General features: G+C 39.3%; 2 protein-coding genes across 2 annotated transcripts in view; one reads left to right on the top strand and one right to left on the bottom strand.

Moving 5' to 3' along the window:
- The window catches only part of ko (Stork-head domain-containing protein knockout), a 60,513-nt gene that overhangs the window by 41,078 nt on the left and 7,370 nt on the right, over positions 1–12,065 (bottom strand). The window lies entirely within an intron of this gene.
- LOC108085790 (uncharacterized) lies at positions 11,017–11,388 on the top strand. Its single transcript, XM_017182538.1, is given in 3 exon segments — positions 11,017–11,060; positions 11,146–11,296; positions 11,299–11,388. Coding segments are annotated over 3 exon segments (285 nt in total).

Raw genomic sequence — 12,065 nt, 5'->3', positions numbered from 1 at the left:
AGCCAAGTGTGGAGCGGCTTGCGTGCTAAAGTGGTTCGGCGGTTCGGTGGGTTAGTGGTGCAAATTGGGCTGATGCAACCGCCCGCGCAGGTATTTAGTTGAATTATCATAATTATTTGTAATTATTCAACATTTTGTTAAGCGAATGAAACTAATCGTTTTTTATTTTCGTATCTCCTTTGGCTTTCTTCGCTCTTCGCACTTTCTTCCAGTCACTCACTTGCCTTCTGCCTTTTCGCTCTCTTCTTAGCCTGCCTCTGCTGCTGTAATCATTTAGTTTGAAATCAACTTTTGTTTTTAATTTTATGTAATTGCCGCTTAATCACAGAGCAATTAAAATGCAACGCAAGTTTTTTGGGGGCGTCCAAAGTTTCTGAAGCGTTTCGAGATTTGTCTCGGATTGGATTCGTATTTTTATTTTTATTTTTTTCGGCCTTTTGGCTTTTCATTTCCATGGCGTGCCATGGATAATGGGGTCAAGAGCTTCACCAAGGAGCAACTGGCAGGTTGGGTCTGCTGCTGCTGCTGCTGCTGCAACGGTTTTCCAGCTCCATCGATGAGGCTACATTGCGTAATCATTCATAATTCGCTGTCCACTTGGCTGTCCACTTCAGTTGCACATTTTGCCGTCCCGCTCACACGCTCTCCGCCGATCAAGTGCATATAATTATGCGATGAATACTCTATATATTAGGGCAAGATATAGGAGTCCCATGGTGAATATGATGCGGCATTTTGAAAAATTCTTGACTTAATATAAAGCTTAATGATTGCTGCTTGCTACCAGCACTACAACTTTATTTGTTAACTTGTTCAACTAATTATATAGATATATTTTTTTGATTTTACTAAAGAATAGGGTATACATTATGTAAATAAAATCAAATCATTATGCTGACAATAAAGACATATTAAATTCTGGTAAGCTACAATTAGGTTATTATTAATCCTTCCTAAACCAATATAACTATAAAACCAACTTCAAATCGCAAATCTTGAATATTCTATTGTATTTTCATTAATATCCAATTTATATCAATTGCTTCTAGAAACCATTTCCCGCCAATAAACCAATAAACAATTAACTGCTATAATGGCAATCAAGATAATGGCCCCCATTTCTCCAAGAGAAGCAATTTCAGAGAATCTCAGCGGTCGACTGGCATTTTCCTGCCTTACGACCGCCTTCCTGGCGTTTCTGGGCCACCGAAGTTCGTGTTTGTTTTCCACAGCTCTGAACTGGCGGCGACCATTTAAATTGTCTTCAAAAGCGCACATTACATAATTAAGACAGCAGCACACCACCATCGGCCGGCATAAGCAGATACAAATACAGAAAGAGTCCGGCGTTTTAACCGCCGCTGTCTGTCCGGCAGTTGAGTTGCCTGACTGACTGACAGGCCATCAACTTCAACAAAATGCTCAACACCTCGCCAAGAGCCGCTGGAAGAAGTGTACAAGAAAAAAGTCGAACGAAAAGCCAAGACTTTCCCACTTGGAGCAACTCTATTTTTTCGATGCATCATCGCATAATCAAAGAGTCATAAAAACCAATAATCATTATTAAGCAAAACAAGCCAATTAATGCAACAGCCACAGCAATACAGCAAAACAGCAGCGCCTGCGCCTGCAGCAGATGCAGTAATTAAATGAAAATAAAACGCCACAAGATTTGGCCAACATTGCGACTTGGCCAGGAGCGAGACAAGTCTATTATGGGGTTTTCTGAGCGCCGAGCTTTATATTATAATTATAACAGCTCTGGCAGACCCGACTGGCTCCCAGTTCAAATATTTTTGCTAATTTTGCCATTTGCGTGTCATAATAAAACGATAAACTGTAGCGGAAGGCCGCAAAGGAAGTTGCAAGTCTGAGTTTTCAGTGAATGGAAACTTTAATTACCCTAACGCTGATGTTTCTGGGGCAGATATGTATATAAAACCAGAGATTTTATGTGTTTATTGGGAATATGTTTCTTTACATAAACATGTACTAATTTATATTTTAAGTGCTGTAATTAAGTGCTTTGCTTATTTTCCATAATAAGCCAGGTTTATTAAAGAATGTATTTACATAATACTATTTCCATTTTTATTTTATATTATTTTACTTTTAGAACATTTATTTAAAGAAGTTAGAACACAGTAAACTTAATTTATACGAATGTGTTACGGAATATTATTTGGAAATGTAATTTAATTCCAATATTGACAACTAATTAAATTTGTATTTAAATTAATAAACATCTTTGACAAATGTTAATTTACCACTTCAAAGGGTATCGTGAATCAACGAAATGAAAAACCGGAAAGAATGCTGACTGTCCCGCGTGTCCATTCCAATTAGTGTGGAAAATAAAGTGGAAAATTGTCAAATTGATTGGGCATTGGGCGCGGTGGGACCGAGAATGGGTGAGAAATATTAAACGGAGTGCGTCCTGTTGCCGCAATTTACAAATCAAGTTTGCTCGCATTGAAAATTAGTGAAAGTTGCGCCCAAGTTGTGGCTGCTGTTTGGGTTGTTTTGGGATTTTCTTTGCCTATTTTCTTTTCTTTACCATTTTTTTTTTTTTTTTTTTTTTTTTTTTTATGTTGGCCAGTTGGAACTCGGAACGGTAGCCCAAACCTAGGGCAATATCGTGTCGGCAATCGCCGCCAATCGGATAGGCGGGGTGATCGATGAGGAAGAAATGCGGGGAAATGGGGAAAAACCCCAGCGGCGAGCGCAGGTCCGAAGGGCAGCTGGAGGTCAGAGCTAATTGATTGGGAAAACCATTTCTCGGATTCGACGTCTTAGGCCGCCATTAACAAGCATTGAAAACATATGAACCGGCCCGTGGCTAATCTGGTTAATTCCATTAAGTGGCCCGGCGAAGATCCAGAGATTTGACCATAATCGGGTAATTGGCCAGATTGTTTCAAAATTAACTTGGGTTGTAAATACTGGAGGGAAATCTTCATCGTAGTACTAAATCCATCACAGGTGAAATTTAAGTTTAGGCTTTAAATCAAAGTGTCAGGCTGGTAGGGTTAAATTTGTAGCTAATAAAGTGTTTTACTGCGAGTATAGAGTGTCGCTTGCAAAAAATACAAAATTAGGTAAGGATAGGCACCTTTTTACGTAAGAAATAAAGCAGGAGACAGATTTTTATAGGAAATAGCTGTTAATCTAAGCTAACCTTTAAGTTTAACCTCATCTTCGAGCCATGTAATCTCTTAACCATCGGATGATTTTTGTTTCCCATGACTAATTCAAACTATTTCCAATCTCCAGCCAAAACTCTTTCACCTGTTGAAAAATTCAGTAATTCCTTTCGACGTGCATTTCAATTTAAAACATTTCGCAGTGCGTTTCATCCAAAGTTTTTGGCTGTGGTATTCCATCCGAAGCTCGGCTCAAGACTTGGTACCATTTGTCAAGTTTGCCTTTTGGAGTGCTGAATTTTTCATGTGCATTTAATTAGTTGAATTATGGCTGCGAAATGCGGCGACTGGCTATTGGCAGTGGCAGGCACTGTCGGAGCAGCGGCTTTAAACATTACAATCTAATAAAAAGTCGGAGAAAATAAAACTTAAAAAATACAACTTAATGAAAATGAAGTAAACACTCTGTGCGCGGCCATATTGTGCGACAACTTTCGCGAAATAATTTTTATTGACTCCCGTCCAGTTGGACAATGGACCCGCTTGGGATGTCAGTCGGAAAAATCGCAAGAAATCACCTTTCGCCATTTCCATCCTTAATGTTGTTGTTTTTCGCGGGCGGCTAATTACAGGGGGAGTGAGACCACAGAGGCTGAAAGCTAATCTTTCGATTGTTTTTCCAAATATTTTTGTTATGAAAAGCAAATTGGCTTTCGGACACAAACAATTTAAAATAAACATTTGTCTGTCTACAAATAATTGCAATAATTAATAAACAATAAATCAATAAACAGAGATAGAGACCATTGAAGCTTATAGTAAAACGATTATTTAATCATTTGTCTATTGATTTTACCACAACGCAAACACGTAAGGTAACTTAACTTTGGACTGGCTAAAAACTAAAAATAAAATACGAATAAAAGAAAGAGAAAGATTCAGTAAAATGGGGTCCTGATCAATCTTCGTAGGCAAAAGCGGAAACACCTACCTGAATTCATTATAATAATTTTGAAAAGGTAATTACCAGAATAGATGATTACCTCTAATTGTCTAATACACCCTAATTGGGCATTCTCACCGAGTTCTCAAGCCTTTCTCCGCGCTCCTCAAGTGCGTTAGGTGGCTGGGAGAACCGAACCACCTGGGGGCGTGGGCCGGCGGCTTCGGGCTGAAAACTTAATTGAAACTCGGCCCAGTTCCCCAGATCGGCACTCCGCTCCAGCTGGCCGCCAACCGCCGGCGCATTAAGCGAACGAAAATAAACAAAACCGAAAGACAACAAAATAAAACCGCAGATAAAAAGATCTTGAGATTTTCCACAATTATTTTGTATTTTTCGTCAGCAGCAGCAGCGGCAACAACAACTTGACCCAGTTACATTTGTTGATGTTTTATTTTTATTTATTTTTTTTTTTTTTTTTTAGCATTTGTGTGTCTTTTTATTTTGTTCTTCAGCACTGTGATTAGTGACAAGAATCGTTGGTAATGAGAGTGGTGGAGGAGACCCCCGGAGAAGAGATGTGGAAAACACTAACAAATCTTTTGTGGGTCGCTTTTGTTTCATTTCATTTTCCGAAATTGCTGGACCATAATTAAAAGATTGCCCGCGTAATTAGCCGGCTCAGCTGAGCCTAGCCGAGATTTATGTGCAGAGTGTAAAGTTCAAACATTCGAAGCCAACTTTACTGAGGTAAGGTACACTCCACCGCTCGTGGTAAAGTAAAGGGCGTAATTAATTTTGAAGGACAAGTCTCTGAATCATTAAAAACGAATTTACTGAGGTCACTGTTTCAGAAAAGAGTTCAACGGAGCTTGACTACTGGTTGCAAAGAGAAAAAACTCTCCACCAGCATGGGCTTAAGTAATGAGAACTATTTTTTTTATTGCATTGAGACATAATTGATACCGTGTATCTTCAGAATATAAATAATTGAATCTCAAAATAAACTAAGAATGCTAAATATACCCTTTAATTTTCCAGATATCCTCTAACCACAGTCGCATCGTTCCCTTTACATTATTCGTCCTGTTTAGCTGTTTCGTTCTAATACTCATCTTCATCCGATTCTTCGGGTTCATCCGGAGGCCCCACACACTGGCTTTGTCTACGCGGCCATTCCCTATCTGGGAATCGCTCCTTTTGGATCTTTCGATTGTGAACGGTCAGAAGATGTTGGTAGATCTCACGACGTCTCTGCACGCGTTGCTCAATAAGTACAAGTCTATCCTCGCAGGAGAGAATTTCAGCTTGCCTTCCTGCAATCTGGTCACGGATAATATCCGCCTGGATCTTCCTTTGATCCTCCGGCAGCTCTCTGCTGAGGCGTTTCAGCTGGCTCTCCAAATCTTTGACCTGTATCTCGAGGTCCTGTATGAAAAATGTCGCATTTTCGTGTTCTTGTTCAGCCGTGCCATAAGCCTCTGTGGCCTCTTCTAGGGTGGGCCAGGTTCTTTTCTCCTGCCACTTGGCAGACATACCTTCCCATGCCAGTTGCACTTTTTTGGATATAGTCTCCATAATAATGATGTAAAAACCAAATTTTTTAATGAGAAATGTTATAAGGATCGACGTATATCACCCAGCAGGGTATTATAATTTCAGTTAAAAGTTTGCAAGTCTTGTCATAAATTCTTGGTCAGCATCAACAGCCTAGTCGATCTGGAACAAACTGGAACACATTTCTCTGTCGGACTTCTACCACACAGTATGTAAACCGTAATTGTATGGCTATTTTATGCAATGCTACAAAATACTCATATATTTCTTCCTCACTTAAATGAATTTCTGACATGTCATGTATTACCTAGCCACCACTCATCTACAGTCTTTAAAGCTCAACAATTTTTAGATGATGAGGGCCACTTCCCCTCTAGATTCTCAGCGAGAGTGATGAGGCAGTGCACTTCCGACTGACGATTATCTGGCCAAGAGTTTCTGGAACTCCCAGCAGCGAAGCACGTGCCCAAGATTGGAGAATTGGAAATCTCTCGATGACGCAGAAGAAACCGAGATCCCAGCAGCATCAGCGAAAGTGAAACGCCAATACATCGACAAAAGTCTAATCAGTCTCACTGCAACGGCGACGGTGAAGCCAAGTAACAAAGTAACAAGTACATATCATGCTCGGGCCCAGAAGATTTAAACTCTCTTTCTGTGTCATTGACAGACGCGTCTTTTTCGTCGTCTTTCTTCTGTTTCTTCTGTGCAGCTCGGCGCGCTCTTGCCGTGTGTTCGACTGTTTTGACTGACAAATGAAAATCTCAATTGGCTATCGCCAGACAATCAAAAGACGAGGAGACAAACAGCCATGAGAAGTCGTCTGTCGACGGTTGCAAACTTTACACACATTACGGCCGAAACGAAACGAAATGAAATGAAATGACAACAACTGCAGCACAACATACGAAAATGTACTTTCACTCATCGGTTTTTTCTTTCGTTTTGTTTTGTTTCGGTTTTTTGTCTTTTTCAATTTTGAAAACGTCATCGTGTCGCAGATAAAATAACAAACCCCGGCCCCCCAAAAGAAAAACAGACAAATGCAAAGATCTCCGGCTGATTGATGTCAGCCAAATCTCATCTGCTGCGTTTTCCCAGGCTCCTCGAGAAATGGTCAGAGGTTGTCACTTCAAAGCTGAATGTATTAGTCAGTCGCACCTCCGCTTGTTTTTTTGCTTGGAGATCTGCCCAATTAAATGCAAATTTTCTTGCTTTAGAAATCGATGCCAAACACACAAATGCACAGGAAATAATCCTTTTAGAGTAAAAACTATGTTTTTTTGATGTCTGTAAATTTTAATTAAATTATTTAGAAATATGTTAATGCATTTTTCTTATGCTTTTATTATAATTTTCTTATTAATATTAATAAATATTTTCTTACTACATAGCTTTGCAGAATTCTCGTTTTTTCTTACTTTTTTAAAGAACTTTTTATAACATTACATTTTTAAATAGGAACTAAAATCCTTGAACATCTTTTCAAATTTATGAATACCATTTAATATTTAAAACATTTTTACTATATATTTTTTCTGTGTCTCAAAACACACACTTGCAAACCGTAGAGAAAGATGCAAATGATCTTTTCTCCAATTTTCCGCCGGCGACCACCCACATGAACAGTGGGCGCCACAAAAGTCTCACTTGCCTGAAAGCCCGCAGAAACCACAGTGCTGGCCACAAATTTATGCGCATTTCGATGAAATCGCCAAAACGCTGCGTGGGCGTGGCCAAGGTAAAGAGAAGGCGGAGGAGAGTCCAGTGCACCGGGACCAACCGACCCCCTAAGCATTTTATTTATTTTTTACATTTTGTATGTGTATTTTATCGGTTTTATTGCCGTCTTATTTATTTCGTTTGTTTTGCTCGTTTTCCTTGCTTTTTGCGGCTTGGCAGCGAAAGTAAGCAAAACAAGCGGCGGATAAGTGTAAGCGATTGTAGAAAATGAAGTTTTGTGTTTGGTCTGCCATTTCCATGGAAATTATGCAAGAAGTTTAGACTTAAGATACGGCCATGGTAATTAATGGCAATTCTACTGCCGGATTTGATTAAGGGGAAGTCAGAGATAGGGAATTAGTGTCAAATTTAATTATACCGAGTTCTCTTTGGGTTCTAAGATTAATGGAAAATGATTAGTTAGAGATGGTTATGGTAAATGAAACTGAAAAAAGCCTGAATTCATGCTACAAACTAACTTATTATTTCTATCCTTTTTAAAATATTTCAAATACCATCAACTGCTCCCAAGTGTTTAAATTATAACCAAAAAAGAGTTTAAAGAAATTCCCTAGAATGTGACCCTTAAATTTCAATCATCGTAAAATAATAAAAAGATTTCGTGCCGCATGATTTACCGCATTTACCCCTGCAATCCTCAGCCATATAACAGACTCTGTTCGATTTATAACCGCTTGCTTCTGCCGATTCAAATATTTCATTCACAAACATTGAGCTGGCAAAAAAACAAAAGAGACCGAAACGATCCAAAAAGCAAACACGGCAGAATCGCAGCATGTTGCACTATATATATGTATACCGTTATGGCCAAGGTTCGACAAACCGCAAAATTTATGAACTCGCAACTCAGTTGCAGATTTTCTGTGGATGTGGAAGTGGACGTTGCAGAATCGAGAATCATTTGCTGGCGGTGCAATTTTGTGACTCCTCGTAACCTTACAGCATCGTCATCATCTCTGTTAATTACGTGGCTCAATTGCCAGAAATTAATGTGTTTCTGTTTCCGTTTCTGCAATTAAAATGAGAGTTCACGGAGAAGAGGGGATTTCCACTCGAAGCAGGTTAAGCAGCTGCTTTTGAAGAAAAAAAAACACAAGTCAAACTTGACCTTAATCGCAATTTGTGCACAATTTATAATTTATATTTTATTTCAGTTTGTTTTCTTTGCTGTTGACCTTCAATCAGCGAAGAGAGAACCAAATAATGAGGACTATAAATTATGCTAAAGTAGAGGAATTAATTTCAATGACTTTAGCTAAAATAGCCCAAGATTCCCTTGCGAATAGTTAAAAAATTCATAAATATTTCACTAAACCTGCAAATATGAGTAGATTTCCGAATGAAAGTGTCTCGGAATTACTAAAGTTCTCTTTGAGCCTTTCAGTTAATTTGCTTAGAGTTTAGAAACAATTATTTTGAAGGTTCCAGCTCGTTGCATTCCCTTTTCTTGGGTTAATATGCAAATTGAATTTTTAACTATCCAAAAGAAATAATGGCAAATCATGGCAGAAAAGTACCCCACAATTTGGCCAACATTTCGCCGGCAGCCTCACCCTGAATTCGCAAAAAGACAAAGCCGCAATTGTCTCTGCCAGATTACAATTGTTCGCAAATATTGCTTGGATCTGCAGTTTCTTGTCAATTCACGGGCTTTAATTGCTGTTTTCCATTTCTGAGCCGTGCCGTGCTGCTCGGTGTTGTGTTGCATGTTGTTAAGCGAGCCAGACACTGTGAATGATATATGGCCTGCGGCAGAGCCTATCCTCCCAGAGAGCCAGTGCTTTTGGCCTGGTCAAAAGATTGATGGTGTTATGCAATGCAAAACCCTTTTATTTAGAGACAGAGAGAGGGAGAGCGACCTTATCGGCAATGCGCATCGTGGTTCGAAAAGTTTTTGCGGCCAGGCACACGCAAATATCAAAACTGAACTCCATTGAACCCCTCCGAGTCCCGAAACCCCGACTGCCATTTCCATTTCCCCAGGCGAAACAAAGACCCCGCCAAGGTAATGCCAAAATCCGCTTTGAATTAAAATTGAAATAAAAATACAAAAACAAGAAAAAAATGTTATCATTTGGCTAATTTTTTGTTTCTTTTTGTTGGAGTCACGCAAACATGAAGCCAAGCAAAGTGCAAAATGTCGCGGCATTATAAATTGAATTGGGGGAAGGTCCTTAAGCTCCCGCCCGGCTAAAGCGGAGGGAGCCCCGCCAAAAAACACTCACTTTTCGCCGAAAAATAAATGAGAAATAGAAAAGTAGAAAAATAGAGAGAAATAGAATAGGGGAAAACCAAATAAAGTTCATTTGCCGCAGTCTAGACAACAACATTTTTGCACAACTGCAGAGCGTTTTTTGGGGTGAGATTTTCGGGGTGTGGCTGCCAAAAAGGACATTAAATCATTCAGCCGAATGCAGGGCCAAAAATTTGAGAGCCAAGGCGAAAAGCCAGACAGACAAGGCTGTGGCTGTGTCAGTACACTGAGAGATACAAATTAAACATGGAAATTGTGGATTTAGGAATGGATTCTAACCAAAATATAATTTATTAATGATAATAATACAAACATTAATATAACATTATATATTCCTTATCAATAATATCTTCTTTAACCGTTGTTGTCTCAGTGTATCCGTGTCTGGTTTTAAATCTATGAGAGCCTGTATCTACGTGTGTGTGCTTGGCTTTGTATCTGTGCTTGGGCTGCGGCAAATAATAGTAATTTGGCTAATTCAGAAATTGCAGCTCTCAGGCGTTGTTCGTATTTGTTGTTCGCTCCTAGCCATGAACTTGAAAAGGTTTTCCGATTCTCCTTCTTCGTGATTTTCCGCTGGCCGGACAAAGTGAAAATTAACAAGGCAGAAAAAAACGGATGCCAAAAAAAGAAAACAGCACATACTCGTCCTCAAATAATAAGTGCACTTTTCACAATTAAATTTAAATTGCAAATGTTTCTCCGAGACAAGTTCTTTAGTTTTATTGTAAATGAAATCTTAAATTTAAGTAAAGATATATTATTTTACTATAGCTATAAAGGTCTAAATACCATTGATATTTGAATTTTGAATCATGAAATATGCATTTGTGAGAAACAAAACATGAAAACACAGCCACGTTCCAATGATTTCTCCTCTGTATTAATGGTTTAGTCGTTTTCAATTAAATTTCAAACGGCCAATAAGCTGCGCAATCAGCCAGATCTTCACCCAGAGCCCAGTTAAGAGCAGAATCAATGCTGGGCAATAAATATGCCAGCCTTCGACTTGGCCTCCTTGCCAGTTTTCCGACTCATGTGATTTCGAGCCATGACGCAGGGAAAATGCTCACAAAAGCTGGGCGTTGCCATTGATTCACCGGGGGAGGCGTGTCCATCTGGACGATGGGGCGTATGAGTAATCCACACTCGGTGCTCGTAATGCAAACGCCTCCTTGGCACTCTGCCGCTGCACAAAGTGTTTGTTTGCAATGGCCAACAACTCTTCATTGGCTTTAATTAAAGACCTGTGCGCAGGGACTTTTGCATTTGTAGCACAGATTTTGCAATGCGGAAGTCCGAGGCCGAATGAATGAATTATTATGCAATTAGCAATTAGCATCAATTGAATTAGAGTCCGAGAAGTCGCTCGCAGAATGCATTCGCTGGCCAAATCCAAGTCCACTCGAGTGGGTCAACCGTTCATCAGCCGCCGCCAGATCTTCTGAATCGGATTCTCCGCCCGGCGGGGCTCCAAGGTAAACCCATCATCTCCGCCAACTAAGGCCTTTGTTTACCCACTTTGATGCAACGTTTGCGCTGTGCTGTCAAAGAAATAACGAAACGATTTGCTCATCTGTTGATATTTGCATTTCGCAATGGTCTCGGGGCAGAATATGCCTCCGCTTCTCGGCTCCTCCTCCCCACCAGAATGCAGCCAGGTCGAGTGTGCTAAAGATTTCGCCATGGACCCGGCGACTTCTACGACCTCTCAGGGCCTGAACTCCGCCACTCGAGCAGCCACATAACATATTCCCCCGCTGGATGCAGATGATGTAAATCGTAGCACACAAACAAAATTTTAGCCATTACTAGCATATTGGTTTTAAATTTTATTGATCATTTTGCTTTCGCAAATATCTCTTGAACTTAAAGCAGTTGTTATACAAAAAAAACCATAGAATATCGTTTCAACCTCATCAATCCTTGTGGCCCCAATCTATTTTACGATTTTTTAAGACATCTTCTTTACGTTTTGAAAGACATCTTCAGCTTAGCAGAAGCCGTAAATTCTGTAAATATCTCTTTGGTTTATGTTTTTCCAAAAGTTGAGTAACTCATTTAAGTACCAAAGTAACCAAGTAACCAATGTTTAAGATTAATAATTCGTGCTGTCTCAGTATTGGTTTAGATATTTTCGAAATTCAGAAACACTGCACTCTTGTTATTTAAAATTGACTATAAACATTTAACTTAAATATATTTATTGTTTTGTTTTACGATCGATAGCAAAGTTTTAATTTAAAAAAATCATATTAAATCCTAATTACAAATTAAGAAACCCCATAAAAGTAGGACAATATTTACTCAAAATAAAGAATGCCGAAGTCTTTTCTTTATCTGTATGATAAAAGAAGCTGCGTCATTGGCTCAAAGATCTGGTCAAAGTCCAAAGCGCCGAGCTATAAATAGGCAAACGGCAAAC

Source organism: Drosophila kikkawai, chromosome 3L (assembly GCF_030179895.1).
Source record: "Drosophila kikkawai strain 14028-0561.14 chromosome 3L, DkikHiC1v2, whole genome shotgun sequence".
NCBI classification, from domain to species: domain Eukaryota; kingdom Metazoa; phylum Arthropoda; class Insecta; order Diptera; family Drosophilidae; genus Drosophila; species Drosophila kikkawai.
This window is presented reverse-complemented; position numbering and strand designations above follow the sequence as displayed.